At 42.7% G+C, this 15,335-nt stretch overlaps 1 protein-coding gene across 1 annotated transcript in view; it reads right to left on the bottom strand.

Moving 5' to 3' along the window:
• Positions 1-15,335, bottom strand: part of col22a1 (collagen, type XXII, alpha 1) — a 43,414-nt gene that overhangs the window by 25,129 nt on the left and 2,950 nt on the right. Inside the window, exons 4-14 of the mRNA XM_080007463.1 lie at positions 12,517-12,597; positions 10,057-10,168; positions 9,469-9,592; positions 8,859-9,134; positions 8,377-8,457; positions 6,281-6,397; positions 3,407-3,460; positions 3,198-3,251; positions 2,534-2,587; positions 1,713-1,766; positions 75-119 (exon numbers count right to left, since the gene is read on the bottom strand). Coding sequence (XP_079863589.1) covers positions 75-119; positions 1,713-1,766; positions 2,534-2,587; positions 3,198-3,251; positions 3,407-3,460; positions 6,281-6,397; positions 8,377-8,457; positions 8,859-9,134; positions 9,469-9,592; positions 10,057-10,168; positions 12,517-12,597 — 1,052 coding nt within the window. The remainder of the gene's footprint in view (positions 1-74; positions 120-1,712; positions 1,767-2,533; positions 2,588-3,197; positions 3,252-3,406; positions 3,461-6,280; positions 6,398-8,376; positions 8,458-8,858; positions 9,135-9,468; positions 9,593-10,056; positions 10,169-12,516; positions 12,598-15,335) is intronic.

Raw genomic sequence — 15,335 nt, 5'->3', positions numbered from 1 at the left:
GGCCTGTGAAGCCCTTTCAGACTGTGCTGTGATTAAGGGCTATATAAATAAACTTGACTTGACACACGACTTACTTTGGTTCCCGAAGTTCCCTTTTCTCCTCTGATGCCTCTCTCACCCTGGAATTAAACACAACAACAGTGATACAGTATACTTCAAGTGCAGGCTTTTCATTCTGATATTGGCTTGTATCGTTTTTATTACTGCTATGTGAAGCATCTTTGAGTATTCAGAAAAACGCTATACAAATCTGAGGTATTATTATTATTATTATTATTATTAATAATAATAATTATTATAATTAAACACAGCCTTATTATTATTATTATATTGTTAGTGGTCGAGCCCTAACTGAAATCGAAAACTATCTGGAACACAACATCAGCAGAAGTTACAAACACAGTTTATGTCTTGTTTGAACCGGTATGTCACAAACACCTCGTGGTTGAAGTTTCATCCAAATCGATCCACATACAGAGCAGAAATTTGTAAAAAAAACGACCAAATGTGATCAATATCATAGACCCGGTCCAATGAGTCAGAAGCTACGAACATGGTTAAGGCGTCGTTTGAACCAGTATCTAGTATCAGTATCTAGTATCCAGTATCTTAGGCCAACAACTTTTGCCTAAAATATTCAGCTGGTCCTGCTTGACTGACATGCCACTAAACAAAATGAACAAGACAAGATTTAGAGTCAGACGCTTTATGACATCATCATACTATTTTGTATAAATGTGCAGATTCTGATTCAGAATGTCCATTGGCACTGTGTCCAGTGTGCGGTGTAGACTCCATCGCTCTGTAGTGGTACGACGTTACAAACTATGGGTTTACGTGTATATTTATGTACTTTGTTACCTGGTAGATGTCTGTAGATCTGTTTGATTGATATTTGATCTCTGTGATCCCTATTACTTCGCTGGATTAATGAAAAATACGCAAAAAAAGTACTCCACAACAACCTGTGACCACATCAAGTTGAATGCACTAAAATGTTTGACTAAGTGATGCGTTCAAGATCCAGCGAGGCGGCGGAACAAAAGAAGCCGTGAAATGGGAATTACTCACGGAATTATCACAGTTTTTCATATTTCATGAAAATGCAAGTTATTGAACATGTAATCCAAATGTCAAGCTATTGTTATAAAAATTCACTTCCCAAACAAGGTTTTTTTGTTAATCAAGTGCAAACAACACAATGATTACAAAGACTCTGACAATTTCATTCAACTCTGTTTTCTTTTTTTTGTAACTTAAGATTGCCATTTTAATAATATACAGTCATTATTTGTCGTGTGATCTTTATAAATACTGTGATATTTGTTTGATTATTTTGTCCAGCTGTTTTGGACAGCTGTTTAATAAAACAATTATCGGACTTGTCTTGTAATTACTTGTCCAAATTTCCAAATTCCTCCACTTTACAACTTACAAACAAAATTAGCTCAGCTATTTAGAACTGTAATGGTAATGCTTCATATTTAATGTCATGGAAGTTTGATTCGTGGAATTACATGATGTTTGTGCGTTCAGTCAATTTTGATGCATTTCATAAAAAAAAAAAAAAAAATGTAACACGTCCCTAAAACGTATAAACTGGAGCCTGTGTATTGCTGCCTGCAGCTATAATTATTATTATTATTATTATTATTATTATTATTATTATTATTATTATTGTTGTTATTATGTTGATAAACACTTAAACTTACAATGACACCTTGAAGTCCAGGTGCACCAGGAAGTCCCGCATCTCCTTGAATTCCCTGTATAAGCAAGAACAAGAGCTTTAGCATCAACTCATACTCATTTTAATACTGGTTGTATTTATTATAACTTGTTACCCCAATGGGGATTGAATGCATTGAAAGGTCAGTGAATCTATAGTAACATTTTGGGCTAACCAGGAAGCGCTACGTTAGGAATTTTCTCAAAGGCGATACTGTGTAATAAAACCCCCAAAACAGCTACAGCAGCTGTGACTGCCTCGACCCCAGGGCCTGCGTTGACCTTATCACCCCAGAACCATGATCACTGACCTCCGGCCTCAATCTCACTCTCTATATTCTCCTTCCCCCTACAAACTTCACATTCATTTCGTATTTGGCGATGAATGCATTTGAATCTGTTGAGAGTTTTTTTTTTTAATTGTTTTTCAGAACCTAATGTACGAACAAATAGCCAGATGGGCTAGTGGTATGTATGGTGATTAGTCACAAGGGGGCGCTCTCTCTCTCTCTCTCTCCCTCTCTCCAATCTAGTCGCCTCCTTCTCTGTCTCTCTTCAACCAGCTGCTATGGAGCAAGAGGGAAAAGTTTGGGAGGGAAATAAACTCCCTCCCCCTTTTTCTTCTTCTTTATATGAAATCGTTAACAGGCTGCAGAGGTTGTTGTCCAGCGTTATTTTTCACGCCCACCCAAGAAAGAATTTGTCTTCTCACATCAGAGTCACTATTAAAATCCGTCAGTTTGGAGAAATCGGGGGACCTGGCATCGTGTAAGATGAGACTTTTGGCTAGACGGGGTCTGCTCACCTTTGACCCGGATGGGCCAGAGAATCCATCAGGGCCGGGCAGTCCATCTTCACCCTGTTGGAAATTATTTTAATATAACATATATTAATATTGTTCATACTGGTTCTTCAACACTTACTCTGGCAATTTATGGGGGAAATTCACTTTTTATAGTTGTTATAGTTTTTAGTAGTTACTAATAAAGCTGCATTTATAACAAAGATATTTATATTTTGATGACATATTTTTAGCCTTCAGAGGAGCTAAATTAAAAAGCTGGTAAATTATGATATTATACTGATTACTACTAATTTGAAGTTTTATGTTTGATGGGCTCTGTCAAGCATAACCTATCCACCAGTCACAGATAATAGATAGAGAAAACAGTTTTTAAATAAATGATCTGTTATATTTATGGAAAAACCAAGGTATTTATTAGCTAATGAATTTAACCTTGAGTATATTTTTTTTGTCTAGCAGCCATTTTTGATTTAAAATTTCCACCACGTCACAGCTTTTATGAGACTCACTCCACTCACGTTTGTTCCTGGGGTAGAAAAAAATGTTTCCTTGGAAGTTTAACATGTATATTGAACGATGAAAAAAAAAAAAAAGGGTTCTTTGTTACAAAATCAAATCTGAAAATAGAAAGGCCAAATGGCACTCATCTCATGGAATGACTTACTCTTTGTCCTTTGTCCCCTGGTAAGCCGTCGATACCTGGTAAACCATTGTTTCCCTGTCAGGAACATGGGCGTTTTGGAAGGTGTGGAAAGAGACATTATATGCTTTAGTGCAAACAGAGCCAATGATGAGGAAATCGAGTCACGTAGCGCAACTACTTCCTCGCTGTAGAAGCAACTTAAGATACAGAGGAAAAAAATGTTACAGCACCTTTTCTCCTTTCTGTCCATCATCTCCAGTCACCCCCATGCTGCCCGTGTCACCCTGTGAACGGAGAGGAAGGGGTTTTACTATAGCAATGCGGCCCTTAATGCAATACCATGCCCGGTGGCCAGTCATGAGAGCGACAACGTGCGGTCAGACAAGAAACCCTGGTTGCAACAGAGAATACGGTTTAGTACACAAATGGTCAGAGGGTTAATGTTATACAAAATAAAAATAAAAAAAACATGTTAGAGACACATTAATCAACTCCATTAGATGACAAGACAGCAGCAACGTGACGTTCACATTGCTGGGACAAATGAAGGAGATCATGTTATGAATTCATGGGACATTGTAGGTAGAAACAAAAAGAGACAAATGAATGAACACACGTACACATGTACCAACACAAAAAAACACACACGTAAACAGTACTTTTCAGCAATGGCTTTCAGGTACGGTGGCTGTTTCTCTGACTCGGAGCCAGAGTAACAGCTAAAGGCCGTCAGCGTGCGCGAGACGTCGCCGAGACGTGTGGCGGTCAAGCTCGCGTGTCTAACCAATGATGACCCGACGGTCTTACAGAACAATGGATTTCAATTGTCTCCCCGTACATTGTAGTTTTGCTTTGTACACCAATGTCCCCTTCTGAGCCAAGGAATCCATTGGAATTTGCAAGTTGGAGTGAAGGGAAAAGTAATGGGGGGTTTAATTACACGGCACCGTGATTTCTCGCCCACCGCAAGACTCGACTGTGCTTCGTAAACCACTTTACAAGTTGCAGAGCGCTGCCCTTTAATTATTTTTGGGAGCTTACATTATTTAAAAAGCACACGTCACCACTTTCATCGCAGAGATTAGGAAAAGGGCCCTTGTTCGACTTGCATCCTATAATGACAAGGAACTAATTCACCAGGGGAAGAAAAAAACACATCGCTATATGAAGGAATGCCCCGAGCTGGCCTGTTAAAGATGCAATTACAGGCAATCAGAGTGGGATGAATTCACTTTCAGCCAATGAAACTCTCAGCGCGGCGACGGTTATATTTAAACTGGCAGGCAGGACCAACTTACGTCATTGTGTATTTTTTGGTGTTTTAAAAATTGCTTTCTTCTCTGGTGGGAAAGGATGGATAGGGGGTCGAGCGTATAGCAAGGGACAGAGCAGCATGGTTCCCAAAGCCGAGCGCATTCAACTGTGATCCAATGCACTTTTATCAGTTACCTATTCTGCGATACGACTGGGAAAAAAGTGAGAAATTAGTGCAGAGCCTAAAAACAGAACTCTCTGACGTCTAAATCCATATGTCGTCTGTCATCTGTCAAAACACTGGATTGCAAACACACGTTACTATGGCTACGGAAGATGGAAAAGATGTGGGAGACATGACCCTTTCTCCCAGGCCACTCGCGGCCACTTTTAAGTGTCCCTCTCTGGTGCGGCTTTGCGTGATGCACGCCAGAGTACTTTGTCTGAGGGAGTAAATTCAACTCTGAGGTTCTAAGTTGGCATTGCCAAAAGCGACAACACAGCGTCTGCGATTTCACGGAAGGACTGGGTGGGCGTCCGCGTGGGCCTGCCCATCTCCGCTGCACATCCCCATGTGGTTACCTGTCCTGTAATTGTGTCGATAGCAACCGCTGCTCCCTGAGAGTCGAGAATAACCCAAACCGAGGAACCCTATTTTATCTAGTGATACGTTCTCGGCCACGAGGTATGAGGAATAGGTACGGAAACGCACGGAAACAAACATGCACTTGGCGAGGCTCATGCACAGATGGACTGAAGGGAGTGTCCGTTAAAGTGTTCAAGGCCACTCTTACCTTCTCACCCCTGTCGCCCTTGACAGAGATGACTTTGCCCTGCAAATAATTAATCAACATGGATCAATTATTATCGAGGCGGGAAAGAAGAAGCCAGAAGTGGTATGCAGTAAGGGGCATCGACATGCGATCTGGTAAAACCAAAGATCTGAGCTATGTACAAAATAATTTCTTCCTAACCCTTTCACATAATGTAAATGCCCCTAGCGATATGGTCACGATCACTATTGGTTTTCATTAGTTGGCCCTATGGCCTTCACAGCAGAGCAGTGGTATTCAAACTGCGGGATGCAGGAATAGCAGAGTTAAGGGAGAAAATGGAAGATTTAAGTATTTCAATATTTATTTATTAAAATATTTAACAATACTTAAGTATTCACTGGCAAGCACTTATTTGACATGACTGTAATCAAATTAGCTGAAATGGGTTCATAAATCCAAATCAAATATGAGTACAGTAAGCCATATAATTAATCTTGCATAATCCAATTTGCCAGTAACATCTATGTCTGGAGAGCAAAAGCAGTGTATATTGTTATTGTTGGGGGTAAGTCTTTGAAATCTTAGTGAGGGAAGCTCGGCAAAAAAGGTTTACTATAAATACTATTGCAATAGAGCCTGTGATATAAAAAAATACTGAGATCAAATAAACAAACACAGTTCTCTCATACAGTTTCTCCTCTTTCTCCTTTGCGGCCCGGCAGTCCGATCACGCCCTGCACGCCAGCGTCGCCCTGTGAAAGGTCACATGTTGAGGAGAGACAACAAAGTAGCCCCGATTCAAGGGGGATAAGTGGTGTGTAATGGAATATTTTGCTGCACACAAAATATTGCTTAGAAGTATTGGTGGAGGACCTTTTCGCCCTGGGGACCTGCAACGCCGGGTTCACCGACCGGCCCCTACGAGGGAAATTAAAGTTCAGAGGTTCTTCCAAAAGCAGCAAATATAAACCCTTCCGCCGACGAGAGGGCAGAAAACATGACAGAGAGGCACAAGTCTGGCAATTATCTGAAAGTAAGACAAGAAGTGATATAGGTGGAGCAGACAGGTCTTACCTCTTTCCCAGGGGGGCAGGAACAGTTCACTTCGGGGCCCCTTCGTTGCTCCACCACTGTAGGTGTCGGCGTGGGAATCGGCAGAGGGGTGGGCTCAGTGATGACTTTCTTAGGGCACTGAAACAGTACGATTAAAGGATGTGTTCGTCATTTTCCAACACATGTCTGCTTGTTTCCAATTATTGACAACTGTTTCATAGCACAACTTCACTTTTATATTGAGAAACTAAGCGCTCTGCCGCAGTTTCTCACTCAACGCAGTCTAACCGGGCAAATGTTTAAGCCTTTAAAAAGTTTTGAAAATGGGAAGCACAATAGTCAGATAGTCTTTATATGTTATTATATAAAATGGTTTGCAAACTGGGAATTTTATCAGGGTTTTATTGACTCTTTTTACTATTTGGCTGAACGTAAGATACTAGAAACAGGAAGCGTGAAGACCTATTGTAGCCGAAAGTTTCACTTTGGATGTACTCCGGCAATTAAAAAAAGTTGTTCTAAATAAAATGTGATATTAATGTTTGTGGCAGTCACAGAGCCCTCCGGCACAGAGACACAGATGCTGTGGTTGAGAAAACAGTTTACTGCTGAGAGGGGGCTTGATACACCATGCCCTGGAACAGATGGACACGTGTCATGATAAGGGCTGCTCTACTGGGTGTTAGACCAACCAACCAGTAACAGGTATGCAGCCATTCCTATGCTGGGCCCCAATTACCTAGACCCAGGACAGGTGTGGCTGCTCCAACAACCCCATCCCCACACCACATACCCCCGACACCAAACTGAGGCCAGCCGAGGCTTACCCCCCACCAACTAGAGACACACGTATGGTAATACCTGAAAAGGACAGACTCTGACACAGGATTCCTATACCTTAAAAAAATAAAACTCTGGACTCTGAAACAGCGTTCCCATTCCTTAGACTAACCAATGTCCAAAAAAAATTAACTGGTCCCCTCGTAGGGGACCTGGTTCCCCGGAACAGCATGGTCCACTGGCGACCCTCCCCCAGGGCGACGATGCAGACTCCATTCCTCCATCCGAAGGGGCCTCAAGCTGCTGTGTTGGCTGGTGGAGGTGTGGTCAGGGTTGGCTGTTGTGGGGGCTGCTTGGAGGAGTGGCCTGGCTGCTGGGCTGCTGGACAGTCCCAGCGGTGGCTGCTGGGTGGAGGAGCTACCTGCAGACTATTACCCATGGTGGTTGCTGCTTCTTCCCCGGTCCTCCACCAGACCCCCTGGGTGCTGCTGCTGCCAGTCGGGAGAGGGTTTGGTGCCCACTGGTGGCTCCAGGGCGTCTTCTGTGTCCCTTCCCCATGCCGGAGATTCCCCGTTCAGGCATCAGTGTGGCAGTTTCAGGGCCCTCCGGCACAGAGACTCGGACGATGGGGTTGAGAAAACACAGTTTATTGTGGAGAGGGGGCTTGATACACCAAGCCCAGGAGCAGATGGACGTGTGTCATGACAGGGCTCCTCTCCTGAGTGTGTGTGGGGATGGGGGTTTTATCTGTTGCTCGTTAGACCAACCAACAAGCAACAGGTATGCAGCCACTCTGATCCTGGGCCCCAATTACCTAGACCCAGGACAGGAGGGGCTGCTCAAACCACACCATTCCCACATCGCAATGCCATTCAAACCATGTTGGGGTTTTTTAAAAGCCTCAGACATGTGTGACTATAGAGTGAGTTTTCCATTTTTGAAAAAAGGAGATTTAACATGTTTTTATTTAGGCTTAAGCCTTTGGCCCACTGGACTGCATTTAAGCACTGTGAGAAGCTGCAGCAGAGTGGTGAAGTGTTCAGCGAGGTGATGCTATAAGAATTTATGAATGATGGGAGCCAACACTTTAATAAGGCCTCAGTTGATAAATAGCAAACATATTACAATGTTTGCTATAGTGCAAACCAAGATCACAGATTCGACATACAAAAGCAGTGACCTGTACGATGGCTTAATTAATGGGATTGGAGTGTGTATGGAGCATGGCTACCCTGCTTAAAAATGGCCAGCATACGGCACACGCATAATGTAACCCAACCACACAGCCTCCGCCAACAACCACGGAAAATGATGGAAATAAATTGTACATGACTTACTGGACCGTTGGGTAGATCGCAGCAGGTTTCCAGCTCTGCGTGCTTGGAGTCGCAGTAAATCATCATCCTCTGCAAGTCAAACTGATGGGGTAGAGAGGTAAATTTTGATGTCAAGTCAAACGCTCAATAAAAAATAATTACGTATTAATAGGTTTGTTCTCATCCCACAAGTAATAATATGAGGTTTGGGTGTAATATACACAAACCTCTATTCTATATTTTGGAATAAAGAGGAGTTAAATGTGTACTAAATGGATATTCCAGTTGTTTGGGAAATCACTTTTTGTCTATGTCTATGCGGATTCTAAAGTGGCAACCCTGCAGCACCATGGAGTTCATTTTGACTCCTCTGTGGATCGTTCAGATGAACTGTGTATGTTAAAAGTAAGGTATGAATGTTAAAGTTATATTTATAGCATTCTGAAACCGGTGATGTTTACCTAACGTGAAAGTAATTTCCAAAATATGTGAATGGGACTCACATCAATGGGCACACTGTCATACAGCCTCTTCCCAATCACCGTCTTCCCCTGGATGTCGATGTCCTCCCTGTCCTCGACTGGCAGAGTCTGGATAAGTTTGCAGTCCAGGTACAGAGACACAGACTTGGCCTCAACGCTGAGGGCTATTTTGTGCCAGTTTCGATCGAAAAGATTGTCCACTTCAGAGTTCTTGAACACGGCTCTCACTGCATCCTTGGTCAGTCCGATTGCGTTGTACTCCACTGCCTTGTTCTCGCCATCCAATCGAATAGACACCTGGCGCACGTAACAGAGATGTCGGTGGGTAAATTCATGCAGCTTTGGTCAACTTCCAAAAAAACCTCAAATGAAAACACAACTGGAAAAGTGATCAATTAGTTCATATGAATAGTCCATAGGATAAGTAGTCATTAAATGATGACTATTTGTTTTTATTTTTCATTATTGGGCTATTGAAGTAAGACAGCAGAATCAATCCTCAGGCTGTCCTACTTGGTTGGTGTAATAATACAGTACGTAACTTGACCCTCAGTTTATCCGGCCCTGTAATTGCCAAAATATATATATAGGAAAGGTTGAATTTGTTCCTGTTTACATTTGGCCCACCCACCTGTGGGATTCCATATTTGTCAAAAACTTGCCAGAGGTACCAATCTTCACGTCTTGAGGTTTTCCTGAATTTAAACGTTGTCACAAAGGCATACTCGTCTGGCAAGCCTTGAGGAAATACATCTCTGCGGAATGAAAGGACATTATAGCTTATATATCTATATATCTATATATATATATATAGTCATTTTGGTCACCATCCATCAAATCATATTTTCATTTTAAAATAGTGTTCCACAAGGCTATTTCTGTCTTCAATGTCTATCTGTAACTCCCCCTTATATCCCACAATATCCTTGAACACACTTATGATGCTCAAGGTAAAAAGAACATCTTTACAGCTTAGTTAAACACATAGCATTCTGGTGTGAAACTGTCCAAATTGAATATTGCTTCAGTTACAAGAAGACTGGAAGAAACCTGGACCAATCTCGCGTCATACTTAGTTTTGAATTGCCCACGGAATGGGATAATGATGTGCTTATGATAATGGATCGATGCCTCCATTTATGTTCTGCATTTGCCTCTCTTTATTTATTTGCTCATGTCCACCTAGCCTCCACAGTGAAATGGGGCAATTGTCACTTACTCGGTTTGCTGTACAATTGGCATTGTCCCAAGACGAACGTATGAACTTTGTCCCTCATCGGCTCTCGTTCCCAAAATGTCTCTCACGTTGAAGTAATCCATCAGGTCAAACCCTGTGGCGATGGAAGAATGAGGGCACTTAAGTTGTTAAGTTGAATTGTGGTTTTGTAAGATTTCTTAAAGACTCCAGTGTTTAATTAGGTCAGCCACGCCACACCCTAGAATCGCTATTAGCTATTTTAGCGCTTTTTGGGCCATGTTATTATTGTTAAATAAGCAGAAAACAGATGATGCTTCTTGCCATGCACGGTTTTGATGACAAGAGAAGCCTACTTACAGTTTAGCGTCCCCTTATTTTAGTGGTGACCTTATGTCCATGCGCCGTGTGTTTGTGTAGAAATTGTGCTGCGTTGTGATACAAGCAAAATATGGCAAAACCTCAAACCTTTATTTACGGGGCTTTGGAAAGAACACTCCCTTGTACAACAAACAATTACTGTAGCTACATATGACTTTGCCAGTAAGATCAAAGCATGCATTCATATACTAGCGCTCGCAGTTTATCCATTTGACCTCATTGAAAGCCAGCGGTTAGGTTGTTCAAATTGCCCCTAATACCACAGTGGGTAAGGCAGGGGAGGCAAGATGTGACGGATGGATGGTTTCAACGGAAAGCTACATCCAGCGCATGCATGATGCAGAACAAAATAAACCCACTCATTCTTTTTTAGGGCGGTAACGTGATAGTTCTGCAAAGGCTAACTAGGGTATTTGGAAATAGCCAGGAAACAGGTGGCAAAGCACACATGCTTCCCTGTGTGCCATTACAACAGAGCAAAAAATAACATTAAAAAACGAAGGGCCTCCTAACCTCCGAACTAACCGTTCGGTTAGGAACGGAAACGCAGCACGCCACTTTATAAAGGTCTGCCAAGCAATTCCGTTGTGTCTGCTGTGATGTTGAGCTATGGTGGCACTTAACAGGACTTGTGTTTCAGGTGGAGCCTGAGTCAGAGTGCAGTCTGGTTGCAGCTGTGAGAGTTTTATGGAGCGTGTGTGTTCGCCTCTATCGCCATCCTTCCAGCGATGCAAATTCACTCCCTGCGCTCCTTGTTTCCGTGGCTGCTTTGTGACGATCACAGTGCAGACCTGTAATTTGGACTGGCAGCGGATAACGTATAATCAACTCCCCCCCAAAAAAGTTATTTTGGACAGCCAAGAGCAACCATCAGGGTGATCTGCGGTAAGAGCCAGATGAGTTCACCGACGTAAATACGCAGGGGCACAGTGACATGTGTCTCTTTTGATTCTCGCCGAGGGCCGCGTCCGTGCACATAGTCTGCCAGCTCCAACAAGTGGCAGCTGCAACGACACTTCTCTGCAGCTGCTTTTCGCCTTTCCAATAATTCCGACAGGTGAATATATATATATGAGCCTAGTCTGTCTGAACCTGAACCTGAATCCAAATTATGATCAGCAGCAAAAAGCCACTCCAATTGGAGTGCACTGAGTGACAAATATTATTGACGTATAAAGCGTCACTCATGGGCTTTGGTGGTTTATTTCAAGCCCCCCCCCCCTCTCCCGGTTCTGCAGTTGGAGATTTAAAGCATAACCACATAATTAACACCGGCCATGTCAAAAGGATGGTATATCTTTTATTGTCTCCGGTGTATAATCATAATGGTTATATAACCAAATAAACGAAAACCCAGAGTCTGATCAAATGTCATTAACTACACGGTAGGGGTTTCTAGAGTGTGAGAAATGTCACAAAACTCTCCGATGGCCAACACCTGCTGTTGTGGCCCAAAACTGTAGGCGGCAATTTGGGTTTCTGTTTGTTTGTTGCTCTGTTAGTCTCCCTGATACCAGAACGCGGCTATCACTGCACCAGCCACGCGTTTCAGACACTCTACGAGATTTTAGACCAGATTTGGCGCATTGCAAGACTTGTAGCTGGAGTCCCACAGTCCTGCCTGCGTGTCTGTTTTTGCTTTTAGTGCGAAAGATATGCGGGGGAAGACAGACAGGAACTGTGATTCCCAAAAGAAATCTACTGCAACAACATTCTGCGTACCTGAGAGGTTAAGCGCTACTCAAGATTTCTGAGAATCCCCCCAGTTGCATTGCTATGTCACTGGTGCGATTGCATGTGTTTTCGCACATGTCGCATATGAAATAAGGCTCAACTTGCTCATCAATAGATGTTGATTTACTTTGATTCCATCTGGCCAGAGAGAGGCAGCATCATTTGTCTGGATGGATTACATATAAATGAAAATGAAATTCATTTCACCATAATCTGTTCTTGTCAGTGTCATTCCAACATGTTCAGCAAAAAAAGAAAAGAAAACGTGGCAAAGCATTTTGTGGTTTCGCAAAGTAAGGAGTCAGGCGGTCAACAACGCCTTACACTGACCGTCAGTGTAAGGGAAGCAAGTCATTTATTTCCACATACCTGGAACCTCTTCAAGACCATAACTGCTGCTGTTGGGCTTAAAGCGATCTGGTTGTACCTTCATATTTGGACACAGCACATCTGAGGAAAGAGGACAATGGTTTAAGTTACACAAGCCACATGGGCGAACGCATACGATGGAAATAAATCAAATAAATCATATTGTCAGATACTGAGTTTGGAGATCTGAAGGTTATAATATTTAGTAAGTGACTAAATTAACCTGTGTGGAATTCCAACTGAGCCTTTTTTTTATAGCAAGCAAACAATGTCCCATCAACTTGATTGATTAGGTGATGTCAGACTATAGATAAGTGATCCCACAGTGAGTGCGCTACACAGACAGAATGCACTCCACACACAAACCCCCCTCAAGGCCGGGATTTGCAGGGAAGTGCAAATGGCTCGGGTGGGGTAGCGGGGGTCACATCCACAGGCTCCAGAGGCTACACAGTTTCAAACGAAATTATGCACGCGCGTGTTTCAAAGTCTTGGCCTTTCCAAGCGATGCCAGTGGTGACAGTGAGAAAGGCAAAACCATCTGGATAAGTTTACTCTTCGAAGCGGCGTCTGTCTTTTTGTGTGAACGGGCCACCTCATACGTCGAAGAGGGTGGACGAGAGTAATGGTTCAGTTAATCACTGGCATTATGGACGTTAAGAAAACATCAATTATGTGAAATATGCATTTCTAACCCATCGAGCAAAGGCAACGGCAATATAAAATCGGATCAATTGACTTTTAATTCCTGCCGACAGGTGGTCCTTGCCGTTCCCAGCGTACCAATGCATCTGGTGCCAATTCAAATCGGTGGGATGGATAATGACAGCAAGACAGGGTATTGCCGCTGTACGTCTACACTAATGGCACACAATCAGCTTGTGGTTGTTTTTATTTGTTCCCAGACGTCTGTGCAAAAATAATTTTGTTGAAATATGGTAATATAGGCAGACACCCAAAGTGCCCCGGTAGATCCTGTTTCTGACAGACCAAAGATCAACCCTGTAATCTCCATAAATCGAAGGCACATAAAATTGTCAAGTCAAACCAGCATTTAACCTATTGCGCAGGATATTTCATGAAATACAGTATAGCTTTGTTGACGTGCCAATGTACTTTACTCTTCCATGCCAAATAGGCTGCATTCATTTTGGGGAAATCCAAAGTGCATTTATAACCCTAGGTTTTATACCGTAGGTGTTACAATATTACATGCTCTTGAATCATTTTGCAAAGGCTCTGTTGTCTACTTTGTATTATCACTATTTATCATATCCCTGAATACACATTCAATAAAAGTTCAATGTGAGCTGAGTCAATTCAAACGTATCCAGAGTCATTATCCTCATCATGAGTCTAGGTCATCATCAGCATGTTTGGGGATGTTGGTTGAGAAATGGTTTACGATTCAAAATGAGTTTGGCAAAGAATAATCAACGTTTGAATGAGTTAAAGCGGTTCATTCTTTTTAGCCAAACACTGCTAGCATGCTAAATAAATGAGCTACTCCTTGCATTGTGGTCCTGGGACTATAATTTAAGGCTCTGCCTAGGAGATTTCATGGAAGCGATGTAAAACCAGGCTTTTTGAGAATATACCTCATATATGCCCATGCCATCAGCAAAAACAATCATTCAACTTGCCGCTTTGTCCCTGATGTGGCATGGGCAAATTAGGGGTCATGTGAGGTCAAAGGTTTGATGCTAAAACCTTGTTTTTGAACGTTGAGCCAAAAAAGGCCTCAACCAAGCCATTTAAACAACATCCAAGAATTTGTTACTGTATACGGTAATGCAATAGATTAAACAAGTTTCTTCATTTAACCACTCAGATTAAAAGGTGAAATCATCCAACATGAAACATTGGACAGCCTGTTCTACGGGACCCGCTTGAAACATTAAAGCTGTAATTTTCTGGGTGAAAAATAGCTCGCACTGCTCACAGGGCCAGTTGCGCTGACCACTGATATACTTAGAGACGCACGCATGACGATCTTGGAGATTACAGAAAGAAAACAACGGATAACCGTAAGCCCTTTTTTCTGTCCCCATGAAGTTAACCCATAGATAGCTCCACATAACACAACGCTATCCCGCTGCGCAAGATATTTAAGTTAGATACTAAAAAGTCGGCTCGGTCGACGCTTGGATTGAGCGAGCCGACTGGAATCCAGGGTGTCAAAGAGTGAGGTCGAAGGTTAAGGATTTTTGAAGTGGTCCACACGCACCCCTTTGGAACGCGAGCGGATCAGCGTCATGGCATGAGATGCCCGTCTGAGTGTGTGTGAACCAGGACGCGCCACTCGCTCTGATAAACCACGCTGGACACCAGCGCCAGATGAAAGTTATGGGGTTATTTGAGTCACTGTCCGAGCTTATCTTGTGTACCACACTGTACAATCATGGCATTTCCACTTCTTTATTTACTGTTTGTGGCAAGGGTTTCAGGCATCCTTTTATTTCCTGTCCAGCTAATTTTAGGTAGGAATTTGAAACGTTGGCGCGTCAAGCGTGCTTGCACACTTACACGCTTCCGCACACGCACCCACAACACTTTTCCAGTTGCCACTCTGGCAAACAGAAAAGCCAATAGTAGTGTTTCTGAATACTATTTAATGTCTGCAGAATTCTTCTTGCCGGACTACTTTTTGGTATAATCTGGTAAAACCATTGAGGTTAGAAGAAAGCAGGCTTTCCAGTGTCACACACCTCCACACCAGAGCAGCTGGCTCAAGGGCAAGTTGCTATACCACAGAAATGTCCCGGTTAAAAAAACAAGCCCAATTCTACATCGCTGCCTGTCTCAACCCGACTCAGAAA

Source organism: Zeus faber, assembly GCF_960531495.2.
Source record: "Zeus faber genome assembly, chromosome: 1".
Classification (NCBI taxonomy): Eukaryota; Metazoa; Chordata; class Actinopteri; order Zeiformes; family Zeidae; genus Zeus; species Zeus faber.
This window is presented reverse-complemented; position numbering and strand designations above follow the sequence as displayed.